The sequence below is a fragment of the Oncorhynchus clarkii genome, chromosome 27, assembly GCF_045791955.1.
Source record: "Oncorhynchus clarkii lewisi isolate Uvic-CL-2024 chromosome 27, UVic_Ocla_1.0, whole genome shotgun sequence".
Lineage (NCBI taxonomy): Eukaryota > Metazoa > Chordata > Actinopteri > Salmoniformes > Salmonidae > Oncorhynchus > Oncorhynchus clarkii.
This window is the reverse complement of record NC_092173.1, coordinates 1487667-1503346: the sequence shown is the minus strand read 5'-3', so window position 1 is coordinate 1503346 and position 15680 is coordinate 1487667. Positions and strand designations below refer to the sequence as shown.

Here is a 15680-nt window from a genome sequence, read left to right as displayed (position 1 = left end):
TTGGGACATAGGTTTCCTTGCTAGACAAGTGTGGTTTAAAGCCCATCACATCTAGTGGCAGTGCAGTGTTTTATGCAATCCATCTTTTATTTTATGACACTATTGACAAAAAAAAAACATTCTGAATTCAAAGGGGATAACCAATGCCACATTTTTATTCCCTCCTGTTACTGTTTGTTTGTTTAGATGAACGGCTTATTGTTGCTACAGTTGATGTCGGAGTATGGAAGTATGCTTGAGGTCAAAGTCCATTTGGAAGACCCATTTGCGACCAAGTTTTAACTTCCTAAATGATGTCTTGGGATGTTGCTTTAATATATCCACATACCTTTCCCTCCCTCATGATGCCATCTATTTTGTGATGGTAAAACAAGTCCTATATCGACATAACCTGAAAGGCTGCTCAGCAAGGAAGAAGCCACTGGTCCAAAATCACCATAAAAAAAGCCTGCATATGGGGACAAAGATCGTACTTTCTGGAGAAATGTCCTCTGGTCTGATGAAACAAAAATTGAACTGTTTGGCCATAATGAACATCATTATGTTTGCAGGAAAAAGGTGGAGGCTTGCAAGCTGAAGAACACCATCCCAACCGTGAAGCACAGGGGTGGCAGCATCATGTTGTGGGGGTGCTTTGCTGCTAGAGGGACTGGTGCACTTCACAAAATAGATGGCATCATGAGGCAGGAAAATTATGTGGATATATTGAAGCAACATCTCAAGACATCAGTCAGGAAGTTAAAGCTTGGTCACAAATGGGTCTTCCAAATGGACAATGATCCCAAGCATACTTCCAAAGTTGTGGCAAATGGCTTAAGGACAACAAAGTCAAGGTATTGGAGTGGCCATCACAAAGCCCTGACCCCAATCCCATATAAAATCTGGGCAGAGCTGAAAAAGCGTGCGAGCAAGGAGGCCTACAAACTTGACTCAGTCATGCGAGCTCTGTCAAGAGGAATGGGCCACAATTCACCCAACTTATTGTGGGAAGCTTGTGGAAGGCTACCAGGAATGTTTAACCCAAGTTAAACAATTTATAGGCAATGCTACCAAATACTAATTGAATGTATGTAAACTTCTGACCCACTGGGAATGTGATGAAATAAATAAAAGCTGAAATAAATCCTTCTCTCTACTATTATTCTGACATTTCATTACATTTTTGACTTCAACTGTAGATATTTTGGACCGGTTTCCTCCATCATCTTCACAAGGTCATTTGCTGTTGTTCTGGGATTGTTTTGCACTTTTCGCACTAAAGTACGTTAATCTCCAAGAGACAGAATACGTCTCCTTCCTGAGTGGTATGACGGCTGCGTGGTCCCATGGTGTTTATACTTGTTCATCTGTACAAACAATAGTACACGTGGTACCTTCTGGTGTTTGGAAATGGCTCCCAAGGATGAACCAGACCCAATGATGAGGTCTTGGCTGATTTCTTTTGATTTTCCCATGATGTCAAGCAAAGAGGCACTGAATTTGAAGGTAGGCATTGAAATACAGCCACAGGTACACCTCCAATTGACTCAAATTATGTCAATTAGCCTATCAGAAGCTTCTAAAGCAATGACATCATCTGCAATTTTCCAAGCTGTTTTAAGGCACAGTCTACCTAGTGTATGTAAACTTCTGACCCACTGGAATTGTGATAGTGAAGTATAAGTGAAATAATCTCTAAAAAATGAGTTGTCATGCACAAAGTCCTAACCGACTTGCCAAAACTATAGTTTGTTAGCAAGAAATGCGAGGAGTGGTTAAAAACAAGTTTTAATGACTCCAACCTAAGTGTATGTAAACTTCCGACTTCAACTGCATGTTCCCTCTACCAAGTATTTTCAGCTCTTATTCTCTGAAAGCAAAAAAATAAGTCACAATTGTCCCCTCTTTTGTTTATTACACCCCAACAGTCTTATTCCCTGTCTGTCGCCTGCAGATCCAGTCACGGTGGAGAGGAATGTTAGTACGACCCAGCCTGGGCCCCTGTAAGAAAAGCAAGTAGCCCAAGTCCAATAAAGGAAAGAAAAAGTTACGTTTTCAGGCTTCAGGTGCTCCAGTGAAAGTAAACTCCAAAAAAGTATTGATCCCAATACAGACATGTTACTTTTCAGTGTTGAATTCCTGATTACAGACAATCGAAGTCGACACTTGGCCTGTAGTTAAATATATATTCAATGAGAACTGCTGTTTTTCTTTGATCTAGAGTATAAAGTTGGCATGGCTATTTTGAATACGACTACCACCAAGGTCCTCACAGTCCAACAAGGTCCTCACAGTCCAACAAGGTCCTCACAGTCCAACAAGGGCAAGAATGGTAATAAAGAAGCACAATCAGGAGACTGAAATGGGAAACTTTTATTAATGCACTTGAACGATAAAGACAAATATTAATTCCAGAAAATAATTAAGTTTTCGGGGACAATTTCAGCAAACTGTAAAAATGTAAAGACCATGTTACGGTCATTAAAAAGGTCCTCTCTGTATGTGGGAAGTAGTACATACTTGTAAACAAATGGAATGCATCTATTTTACTGTACAAATGTCACAGGGTCCAGACCCAGCAGTAGGGGCACATGATTTCTGCTGGAGAAAGTCCAAGTCAGGCAGGGGGGAAAAACACTCATATCTATACAAAACATTTATATTTATACACCTTTAACTTCCCTTTTCACAACTCAGTCTATCCAAAAGAAAGTTCATGGTAAAAACATACCAATGATATTTTTTTCCCTTCAGAAGCTATGTAGGCAGAATCCCAGCCTACATCGATGCACATCCTTACAGTAAAAGCTATGTAGGCTGCCTACATAGAGATATTACCATTTTAACTTGATTTTCGATAGACTACGAGTTCTGAAAAGGGAGGCTGGGAATCTGCCAACAAGAGCCCATTCAATCAGTTGTCCTCGGGTCAGCCCTGACCAGTATTATTGTCAGCTCTGTGGCTAGCACTCCCTTACCCCCCTCCCTGGGAACGAGAGGTTGTGTCTGCCTCAGAACTAAGAGTCAGTCCGTTAACCTGTCTTTCTGTAGGTAACACTGCAACTGAAAATCTTTAGCAATGGATAACAAAAATGAACATTTCTTATTGGACAAAAACAGGTAGTCCCTGTTTTTTTATCTTCTGTTTGGCACCTAATGAACAGACCAACTTAGCAACGTGTGCAGCAAGAGCCACATTTGTGTCCATAAAAAAATGATTGAACCATACACTAAAAACAACTTGATCATGAGAATCGGAAGGGTGTCTTGAACACTGTCAATAGCAAAATATATAGACCGCTTTTAATCTCATGCAAATTTAGCAACACGTAAAAGATGAGTTCCGTGCATGATGCAGACAGTGTTCTATTCACTACTACTTGTCTATGGTCTCAACTCTCCATGTTGAACACAACTGTGAAGGTGATGAGGTGGTTTGTAAAAAAATACAAGAATAAAACAGACTTTTATTTTCTACAAAGTTAGTGTATGTTTAGCCCCAGACCCTGGCCGGCCCCAACCGCTCATCACTAGAGTGGACAATAATAAGTAAGAACCGTTACTTCAGGATAGAAACACGGAGACGAATGCAAAGGTGCAGGCTATGATGTCATGCTGTCAGTCAACCTGCCCATACATAGGCCCTTGATAAGAGACTTGATTGAGCTGCACTCAAGGAAGAACTTGCCTGTAAACGCTGGTCTAGGATCAGCTTGAACCAATCCCACTCAAAACACAAACCTTTTAAGAGGCTTGTTTTCTTATAGAACTTTTTATTTGACTTGCCCTGGCACAGCACTTAGGGACAGTGTCTACGTACACCCTGGGGTGCGGTGTCCAATCCATGTAGCTACACGAGACTGCAACTCCTTGTGGCAAAACACATAAATTGAAGCTTTATATACGAGTGATTCTACAGAAGTGGTGCAAATTGCAGTCCCACCCCCCAAAAACTATATATATAAAAAAAATGTTTTATTTACTTCATGATATGTTGTATTTCAATCCAAGGCAATAACAAATATAGTTCAATTCATATAGTACAAAGTCATTTTTTATACACCTATTTCTATTGAGTTGGCTGTCCTACACCGATTCCTAAACGTCATGTTTGAAAATAAAGCATTTAAGTAGTTTTTATTATTTCAATAGAACATCTCGAATGGTTCTATTATTACATTGAAAGATACTGATCTCATTTGCACTAAACATCTTTCTATACAAAATGCTGTCCCACCTTTTGATGTCATTACCGAAACGCACACATTAAAAGACAATAGAATTAATGTACCTTAAGCCACACCCCTACAAGTATCACCAGGTGATGGGATTGCACCCTTCTCCAGCATGGCCACATGGTGAGTAGTCCAACTGCAGACATTTTGGAGAAAATGAGTGAGCAAGTTGGTAAATCATCATCTATTTTGAATTAGTGTCATTAATTACATGTTTGGTGGGATGTACATCTGTCCAAATGAAAGAGAGCTATGGGGATTCTTTGAAGTCCGAATCAGTCACAACCAAAACAATTGACACCATATAAACTCAGCAAAAAAATAAACGTTCTCTCACTGTCAACTGTGTTTATTTTCAGCTAACTTACCACGTGTAAATATTTGTATGAACATAACACGATTCAACAACAGACTTAAACTGAACAAGTTCAACAGACATGTGACTAACAGAAATGGAATGATGTGTCAAAGAACAAAGGGGGGGGGGGGGGGGGGGGTCAAAATCAAAAGTAACAGTCAGTATTTGGTGTGGCCACCAGCTGCATTAAGTACTGCAGTGCATCTCCTCCTCATGGACTGCACCAGATTTGCCAGTTCTTGCTGTGAGATGTTACCCCACTCTTCCACCAAGGGACCTGCAAGTTCCCGGACATTTCTGAGGGGGAATGGCCCTAGCCCTCACCCTCCGATCCAACAGGTCCCAGACGTGCTTGATGGGATTGAGATCCGGACTCTTCGCTGGCCATGGCAGAACACTGACATTCCGGTCTTGCAGGAAATCACGCACAGAAAGAGCTGTATGGTTGGTGGCATTGTCATGCTGGAGGGTCATGTCAGGATGAGCCTGCAGGAAGGGTACCACATGAGGGAGGAGGATGTCTTCCCTGTAACGCACAGCTTTGAGATTTCCTGCAATGACAACAAGCCCAGTCCGATGATGCTGTGACACACCGCCACAGACCATGACGGACCCTCCACCTCCAAATCGATCCCGCTCCAGAGTACAGGCCTCGGTGCAACGCTCATCCCTTTGACGATAAACACAAATCTTACCATCACCCCTGGTGAGACAAAACCGCGACTCGTCAGTGAAGAGCACCCTTTACCAGTCCTGTCTTTTCCAGCGACAGTGGGTTTGTGCCCATAGGCTACGTTGTTGCCGGGGATGTCTGGTGAGGATCTGCCTTACAACTGGCCAACAAGCCCTCAGTCCAGCCTCTCTCAGCCTATTGCGGACAGTCTGAGTACTGATGGAAGGATTGTGCATTCCTGGTGTAACTCAGGCAGCTGTTGTTGCCATCCTGTACCTGTCCCGCAGGTGTGATGTTCGGATGTACCGATCCTGTGCAGGTGTTGTTACACGTGGTCTGCCACTGCGAGGACGATCAGCTGTCCATCCTGTCTCCCTGTAGAGCTGTCTTAGGCGTTTCACTGTACGGACATTACAATTTATTGCCCTGGCCACATCTGCAGTCCTCATGCCTCCTTGCAGCATGCCTCAGGCACGTTCACGCAGATGAGCAGGGACCTTGGGCATCTTTCTTGGTGTTTTTCAGAGTCAGTAGAAAAGCCTCTTTAGTATACTACGTTTCCATAACTGTGATCTTAATTGCCTACCGTCTGTAAGCTGTTAGTGTCTTAACGACTGTTACACAGGTGCATGTTCATTAATTGTTTATGGTTCATTGAACAAGCATGGGAAACAGTGTTTAAACCCTTTACAATGAAGATCTGTGAAGTTATTTGGATTTTTACAAATTATCTTTGAAAGACAGGGTCCTGAAAAAGGGATGTTTATATAGAGGTCTCCTTTTTGTATCTATGCCATTATGGTATCTGACAGCATGGGCAGTGCCATTGAGGCTATCTCCATTTTAAAGTTGAATGTGGCATGCTCTGCCGACTGAGCTACAAGAGGACCACCATGTGGGTAGGGGACAAGTCCACACTTTATGAAAAAGTGTAGAGTATTAGGATGCATATCCAGCAGGGCGATCCAACCATCCAAGACCCCAAACATTAGCATCGATTTAGCCAAAACATAGACGTCTATAATGTACTATGCTCTACTGCAGGGGTTCCCAAACTTTTTACTCAGGCCCCCTTCCAGCATTGGGGAACATCTGTGGCACAAGAACATTACTGACAAACTGTTCACACCCCTCTTGTTGGCTGAGAGAACATTTTGCCATTTTAAATCCTATTTCCTGCAAATCAATAGTCTAAAAAACATTGCTAAAAGATTTTAGCTGACATGGGCTAGTTGATCTGGACATTTCTGACATAGACAGCTCTCTAAGGTCTGCAACGACAAGAGAAACTGCTTTTGCACTATCCACTTTCAAAATGGCACCTTGTGCAATACACTACTACGACTTTAAGGAGTAAGTTGAAAGCCAGACTGAGCCCCCCCCATAAAACACTCAAGACCACAAATTTGGTCTTTATTTGTCATCGTCTCAACTCACTGGGTCTGGATCTTGGGACCAATGTCCTGGTATAAATATCGGTCTTGGCTCCTTGATATTACTTTCGTCTTTGGTTTTCAATTTGAAGAAGACAATGCTGTCTGATCATTGGCTGAACTCGGAACCCATAGGAATACACACCCAGTTCACTACTTTTAAATGGTTGAAGCCCTCAATAGCAATGTCTATACTAAAACAAATTATATCCATCTGAGTCCTCTATTGACACTGAAACAGGTTATTTTGTTAATTTGGTATGCAAATCATTTCTCAAATGAATGTGTAATAAGGTTAATCAAAATTATCACTACTGTGCTGGTTCTCCCTTTTACACTGTGTTCCAGAAATGACATCTAGTGTTAAGGTAAAGATTTCAAATATGCAATACAAAGTGTGAGTAGTGTGTGTGTGTGTATGTATATATATCTCCCTGACATATGTTGGAAGACGTGTGCAGAAAGTTTGGGGAAAATAGGATACAAATGCAAAAAAAATTCCAACCCCCAATTTGCACCACTTCTGTATAATGACCCATATACACTGTGTACAAAACATCAGGAACACCTCTTTCCATGACAGACTGATCAGGTGAAAGCTATGATCCCTTATTGATGTCACTTGTTAAATCCACTTCAATCAGTGTAAATTAAGGAAGGAGACAGGTTAAATAAGGATTTTTAAACCTTGAGACAATTGAGATATGGATTGTGTATGTGTGGCTTTCAGAGGGTGAATGGGCAAGACAAAATATTTAAGTGCCTTTGAACTGAGTATGGTAGTAGATGCCAGGCGCACCGATTTGAGTGTCAAGAACTGCAACGCTGCTGGGTTTTTCATGCTCAACAGTTTCCCGTGTTTATCAATAATGGTTCACCACCCAAAGGACATCCAGCTAACTTGACAACTGTGGGAAGCATTGGAGTCAACATGGGCCAGCATCCCTGTGGAACGCTTTTGACACCTTGTAGAGTCCATGTCCCAACGAATTGAGGCTGATCTGAGGGTAAAAGGGGTGCAACTCAATATTAGGAATGTGTTCCTAATGTTTTGTTCACTCAGTATATATTTGTACACAACACTGTGAGAAAGAATAAAACAGAGATTCCCAGAGCTCCCTCTCTCTTTCTACTCCAGCATCGCTTTTGAATCAGCTAGCTTGTGATTTGACCACACAATAAAAAAATGGAGAAGACGGGTTCATTTCATAACAGCCATTGTAAGTGTTGGCAGCATCAACGTGACTGTTGCTCACATGACTGTGTTACTTAGACAACCGACAAGTTCCTAGTCTCCGAACCCTTCCCCCTACCTGACCCCGCTGACCTGCAAGGATCTGACATGTGACAGTAAAATGAATATGAGAAATGAGATGCAATAATAATAGTAATGGTGTAAAATAAAACAATCCCTGGTGAACATCAGTAAAAGGAGGATGGAGAGAAAAGTGAGAGAAGACAACTGACTAATATTAGAAAATAAAAGAACCCTCTTCCTTGCCGTCCAACTGACCGTTTGTCTGGAACAATCTCGGTTGTCTGTCTCTCTTTAGAGGCTGCAAGTCATAAGCAGTCTGTGTGGGGACACTGGGGGAAAGACAGTCAACCCTTTCTTTTACCTACTTGTGTTCCCTCTCTCTCTCTCCATTGGGGAAGACCTGTCTGGGAAGGCTGGGGTGCCCCTGTATGGCTGAGGAGGCTGGGGGAAAATGGGGTAGCATTTTTTAGGGTGTCTTCTCTTCACACCCTTGTGCCAGGGGTGGTCGAGAGGGAAAGTCATTTAACATATCCTCGGAGAGGGAGAGAGTGGGTCCTGTGTCTGTCCATCCATGAGAGTGAATGTGGAACTCCGCTGCACTAAATGGCCAGAGGGGTAGTAATGGTCGTGGTGGGGGAAGTTGTGTGTTTGGGCGGGGCCAGCTCCAGGAGCGCACACACCGTCCCGGCCACCTGGGGGAGCCCTCTCTCCTCCAGGATGTGGAGGGGCAGGCACAGCTGGGTCTGAGGCCAGACGAAGAGCACATGCACACACATACATGAAAACACGCACACACACAGAAACACACACGCAAGGCAAAAGGAGGATGGAAAACAGGAGAGGGGAGAACAAAAATGGATATGTCAATGGATGGGTAAATAATAATATCAAAAACCTCCACCAAAAGATAACAGAAATCATCATCAACAAAAATGTAAAGACATCAAACGCAACATAATGGAAAAGGTGAATGGGATCCAAAGGCATGACCTTGAGGAGAGCATGGAAAAGGTGAATGGGATCCAAAGGCATGACCTTGAGGAGAGCATGGAAAAGGTGAATGGGATCCAAAGGCATGACCTTGAGGAGAGCATGAAAAAGGTGAATGGGATCCAAAGGCATGACCTTGAGGAGAGCATGGAAAAGTTGAATGGGATCCAAAGGCATGACCTTGAGGAGAGCATGGAAAAGGAGCAGAGGTGTGATTACAATAAGTAGGGACTGGTGCACTGAGATACCCACTGAACAACATATCCCACAGGAGCAAATACAGGTGTGAGTGAGTGAGAGAAAATGTGGTAACACAATCTAAAGTAGCGCAGAGAGAAGACAGACTGCAGAGAGAAAGGAAGTAAGACCAAATATTTGGTTGATTTTATTGTGAAAGGAGGAGCTCTGGGAAAGAGTTGAAAGGTCAACAACAGTAGAGATCGGCACGTGGGTACACATCCTCTAACCAAACAGACCACTGACACAGAGAACATACACACCGCTCTTGAGAGCCAAAGGAGACATTACTCCTTGTCATTCAGCATAGACCAACAATAAACTACACACGCAGCCTGCGCCCCGAATGGCACCCTATTCCCTATTGAGCGCACTACTTTTAACCAGGGGGCCCATAGGGTTCAGATCAAAAGTAGTACACTCTAAGGAATAGGGTTCCATTTGGAACAAACCCAGAGTCACTTGCTCGCTCTTTCTCAGAATATGTGCTTTGTCTATAGAACAGTATAAGAGCACTCATTGCAATATGCAGTGCCTTCAGAAACTATTCACACCCTTTGACTTTCCACATTTTGTTGTGTTCCAGCCTGAATTTAAAACGGATTACACACAATGCCCCATGTCAAAATAAATAAAAGTCTGAAATATCTTTAACCCCTTTGTTATTGCAAGCCTAAAATAAGTTCAGGAGTAAAAATGTCCTTAACAAGTCACATATTAAGTTGCATGAACTCACTGTGTATAATAATAGTGTTGATAATGATTTTTAAATGACTACTTCATCTCTGTACCCCACACACACAGAATTATCTGTCCCTCAGTTGAGCAGTGAATTTCAAACACAGATTCAACCAAAAAGACCAGGGAGATTTTCCAATGCCTCGCAAAGAAGGGCGCCTATTGGTAGAAGGGTAAAATAAAACAAAGCAGATATTACATACAGTGCCTTGCGAAAGTATTCGGCCCCCTTGAACTTTGCGACCTTTTGCCTCATTTCAGGCTTCAAACATAAAGATATAAAACTGTATTGTTTTGTGAAGAATCAACAACAAGTGGGACACAATCATGAAGTGGAACGACATTTATTGGATATTTCAAACTTTTTTAACAAATCAAAAACTGAAAAATTGGGCGTGCAAAATTATTCAGCCCCTTTACTTTCAGTGCAGCAAACTCTCTCCAGAAGTTCAGTGAGGATCTCTGAATGATCCAATGTTGACCTAAATGACTAATGATGATAAATACAATCCACCTGTGTGTAATCAAGTCTCCGTATAAATGCACCTTGACTGTAATAGTCTCAGAGGTCCGTTAAAAGCGCAGAGAGCATCATGAAGAACAAGGAACACACCAGGCAGGTCCGAGATACTGTTGTGAAGAAGTTTAAAGCCGGATTTGGATACAAAAAGATTTCCCAAGCTTTAAACATCCCAAGGAGCACTGTGCAAGCGATAATATTGAAATGGAAGGAGTATCAGACCACTGCAAATCTACCAAGACCTGGCCGTCCCTCTAAACTTTCAGCTCATACAAGGAGAAGACTGATCAGAGATGCAGCCAAGAGGCCCATGATCACTCTGGATGAACTGCAGAGATCTACAGCTGAGGTGGGAGACTCTGTCCATAGGACAACAATCAGTCGTATATTGCACAAATCTGGCCTTTATGGAAGAGTGGCAAGAAGAAAGCCATTTCTTAAAGATATCCATAAAAAGTGTTGTTTAAATTTTGCCACAAGACACCTGGGAGACACACCCAACATGTGGAAGAAGGTGCTCTGGTCAGATGAAACCAAAATTGAACTTTTTGGCAACAATGCAAAACGTTATGTTTGGCGTAAAAGCAACACACCATCCCCACTGTCAAACATGGTGGTGGCAGCATCATGGTTTGGGCCTGCTTTTCTTCAGCAGGGACAGGGAAGATGGTTAAAATTGATGGGAAGATGGATGGAGCCAAATACAGGACCATTCTGGAAGAACCTGATGGAGTCTGCAAAAGACCTGAGACTGGGACGGAGATTTGTCTTCCAACAAGACAATGATCCAAAACATAAAGCAAAATCTACAATGGAATGGTTCAAAAATAAACATATCCAGGTGTTAGAATGGCCAAGTCAAAGTCCAGACCTGAATCCAATCGAGAATCTGTGGAAAGAACTGAAAACTGCTGTTCACAAATGCTCTCCATCCAACCTCACTGAGCTCGAGCTGTTTTGCAAGGAGGAATGGGAAAAAATGTCAGTCTCTCGATGTGCAAAAATGATAGAGACATACCCCAAGCGACTTACAGCTGTAATCGCAGCAAAAGGTGGCGCTACAAAGTATTAACTTAAGGGGGCTGAATAATTTTGCACGCCCAATTTTTCAGTTTTTGATTTGTTAAAAAAGTTTGAAATATCCAATAAATGTCGTTCCACTTCATGATTGTGTCCCACTTGTTGTTGATTCTTCACAAAAAAATACAGTTTTATATCTTTATGTTTGAAGCCTGAAATGTGGCAAAAGGCCGCAAAGTTCAAGGGGGCCGAATACTTTCGCAAAGCACTGTATCCCCTTGAACATGGTGAAGTTATTAATTACACTTTGGATTGTGCATCAATTCACCCAGTCATTACAAAGATACAAGTGACCTTCCTAACACACAACGCCCCAGGAAGGAAGGAAACCGCTCTGGGATTTCACCATGAGCCTAATGGTGACTTTAAAACAGTTTAATAATGGCTGTGATAGGACAAAACTGAGGATGGATCAACATTGTAGTTTCTCCACAATACTAAGCTAATTGACAGTGAAAAGGAAGCCTGTACGGAAAAATATTCCAGAACATGCATCCTGTTTGCAACAAGGCACTAAAGTAATACTGCATAAAAAATTACAAATCAATACACAATTTGTCCTGAATACATTACTCTGTAATGCATTCATTACTCTGTGCCACTCCACATATGTTCAAGCATAGTGGTGGCTGCATCATGTTATGGGTATGCTTGTAATAATTAAGGACTGGGGAGTTTTCAGGATAAAAAATAAATGGAATGGAGCTAAGCACAGGTGAAAACTTGGGAGACAAATTCACCTTTCAACAGGACAATAACCTAAAACACAAGGCCAAATCTACACTTTAGTTGCTTACAAGGAAGAAAGTGAATGTTCCTGAGTGGCATAGTTGTAGTTCTGACCTAAATCTGCTTGAAAATCTATGGCAAAACCTGAAAATGGATGTCTACGAATGATCAACATCCAATTTCACAGAGCTCACATCTGTAATCGCTGCCAAAGGGGATTCTAACAAGCATTGGACTTATGTATTGAATACTTGCCTAATCAAGATTAGGGTTTGATTTTTCATAATTCCCCCCCCCCCCACTTTGTCAGAGTATTTTCTGTAGATCGTAGACAAAAAAAAGGACAATTAAATCCATTTTAATCCCACTTTGTAAGACAACAAAATTTGTAAAAAGTCATAGGGTGTGAATACTTTCTGAAGGCAGTCCAGTCATATCCTGACACTGATCGTGGGTCAGTTTTCTCTACTAATGGTTAAAGACGAACTGAAACATTTTATTAAGTCAAATGTGGTAAAGAAGCAAGTTCCTACCCTTAAAGTAGCTGAAAAAAACATTAGAAAATTGGCTCATTGACTAATGCGTGCCGCCATAAATGACATCACTTGAATGGTTCATCTGACAGGCAGCCCAGATTACAATGTATGTTAGTAGCTTTATTGAGAATGTTTTCATTTCCAAGCTGCAGGATTAGTTCTCTCTATCTTTCACCCCAGCTGCCAAACCCTGAATCAGATTACCAACCCACCCATGCTAGATTATGGAGACGTCATTTATAGATCGGCAGGTAATGGTGCTCTCGAGCGGCTAGATGTTCTTTACCATTCGGCCATCAGATTTGCCACCAATGCTCCTTACAGGACACATCACTGCACTCTATACTCCTCTGTAATCTGGTCATCTCTGTATACCCTTCGCAAGACCCTCTGGTTGATGCTTATTTATAAAACCCTCTTAGGCCTTAATCCCCCCTATCTGAAATATCTACTGCAGCCCTCATCCTCCACATACAACACCCGTGCTGCCAGTCTCACATTCTGATAAAGGTCCCTAAAGCACACACATCCCTGGGTCGCTGTAGCTGTAGCTAGCAACTGGAACGAGCTGCAACAAACACTCAAACTGGACAGTTATCTCTACATTCAAAGACTCCCACCATTGACACTCTTACTGACACTTGTGGTTGCTTTGGGTGATGTATTGCTGTCTACCATGTTGGTGTTGCTACCATGGTGGTGAATGTTGTCATGATGTGTTGCTAATATGTTGTATTGTCATGTGTTGCTGCCATGTTGTGCAGTTGTCTTAGGTCTCTCTTTATGTAGTGTTTTTGTCCTACAAATAAATAAAAAACAAATATACTGTGCAAGGTGGGCTATCATAGCTAGCTAGCAAGTCCAAAACCATGGCAAGCTCAGCTATCGTTGATGGGTCAGTTAGCTACAGTAGCTTGTGATGTTATCAGCTTGCTTCAGTGCAGAATTTTAATATGGATGATTCGTTTCACTATGGATACTGGCAGGATCATTTGGTAAATCTCACAACTAGCTGCAATTGATTTAATAGGAGTGGACATCTAACAACCTACATGTCTGCAGCTAACGTTAGCTTGCATTAACTGAATAGCTAGCCTCTCTTAGGTTTGGCACATCTGAAGTCCCTCACTGTAAGCTTGAAAAGCTATCGCCAGTTTTGTACAACGTGACTCAGACCAGAACATACCGGACCTATTTTGCTCTCCATACCCCCGGATTTCAAACGCAAGCTCTAGACATTTACACCTGGATCTCACAGCTAGCTAGCTGCTATCCATGTGACTATTGGCTTACGTCGATCCCGGAGCAAACATCAATTATTCTGGAGCTAGCCAGCTGAAGAGTTCCATCAGTCACCTATCCGGACCCGTTTTACTGCCGATGCGGAGGCCCACCAGAACTTCACGACTGGACTACAGACGTTATCTGCCCGAGGGAGTTATCCAACTGGCCCCTCCATCGCGATGTTACCTGAACGCCCATCTGCGGCCCACTAATCGTTAGCTGTCTTATCGGCTGCTATCTGAATAGGTCTATCGGACAATTTTTCTTGGGTCACCATAACTATATCTATTTTGCCAATTGGATTGATCCCCTCTACCAAAAGGAACCCCACTAATCTATCGACGGAAATGCACGAGGTGGCTAAAAACAGACCTCCATTCTCTGCCAGCCTGCTACCGATGGCCCGGCGAGCTGTCTGAATCGCCGTGACCCCAACCAACCTCACTACTCACCGGACCCTTATGATCACTCGACTAAGCATGCCTCTCCTTAATGTCAATAAGCCTTGTCCATTGTTGTTCTGGTTAGTGTTTATTGGATTATTTCACTGTAGAGCCTCTAGCCCTGCTCACTATACCTTATCCAACCTTTCAGTTCTACCACGCACACATGCGATGACATCACCTGGTTTCAATGATGTTTCTAGAGACAATATCTCTCTCATCATCACTCAATACCTAGGTTTACCTCAACTGTATTCACATCCTACCATATCTTTGTCTGTACATTATACCTTGAAGCTATTTTATCGCCCCCAGAAACCTCCTTTTACTTTCTATTCCAGACGTTCTAGATGACCAATTCTCATAGCTTTTAGCCGCACCCTTATCCTACTCCTCCTCTGTTGATGTTGAGGTGAATCCAGGCCCTGCAGTGCCTAGCTCCACTCCTATTCCCCAGGCGCTTTTGATGACTTCTGTAACCGTAATAGCCTTGGTTTTATGCATGTTAACATTAGAAGCCACTAGGAAGCCATTAGGAAGACCACCAAAAATTATGAAATCTTCATCCCTAACTACAACATTTTCAGACAAGATAGAACGGGGGGAGGGGGAGGTGTTGCAATCTACTGCAAAGATAGCCTGCAGAGCTTTGTCCTACTATTCAGGTCTGTACCCAAACAATTTGAACTTCTACTTTTAAAAATCCACCTCTCTAAAAACAGGTCTCTCACCGTTGGCGCCTGCTATAGACCACCCTCTGCCCCCAGCTGTGCTCTGGACACCATATGTGAACTGATTGACCCCCATCTATCTCCAGAGCTCGTGCTGCTAGGCGACCTAAACTGGAACATGCTTAACACCCCAGCCATCCTACAACCTAAGCTTGATGCCCTCAATCTCACACAAATGATCAATGAACCTACCAGGTACCACCCCAAAGCCGTAAACACGGGCCCCTTCATAGATATCATCCTAACCAACTTGCCCTCTAAATACACCTCTGCTGTTTTCAACCAAGATCTCAGCGATCACTGCCTCATTGCCTGCATCCATAATAGTCAGTGGTCAAACGACCGCCACTCATCACTGTCAAACGCTCCCTGAAACACTTCAGCGAGCAGCCCTTTCTAATCGACCTGGCCGGGTATCCTGGAAGGATATTGATCTCCTGGAAGGATATTGATCTC

General features: G+C 42.6%; 1 protein-coding gene across 6 annotated transcripts in view; it reads right to left on the bottom strand.

Moving 5' to 3' along the window:
• Positions 1 to 2337: 2337 nt before the first annotated feature.
• Positions 2338 to 15680, bottom strand: part of LOC139386389 (DISP complex protein LRCH3-like) — an 81585-nt gene continuing 68242 nt past the window's right edge. For all 6 annotated transcript variants that reach the window (XM_071131948.1, XM_071131949.1, XM_071131950.1 and 3 more), the window contains one exon: positions 2338 to 8679. In XM_071131948.1, coding sequence (XP_070988049.1) covers positions 8536 to 8679 — 144 coding nt within the window. In that variant the 3' untranslated portion in view covers positions 2338 to 8535. The remainder of the gene's footprint in view (positions 8680 to 15680) is intronic.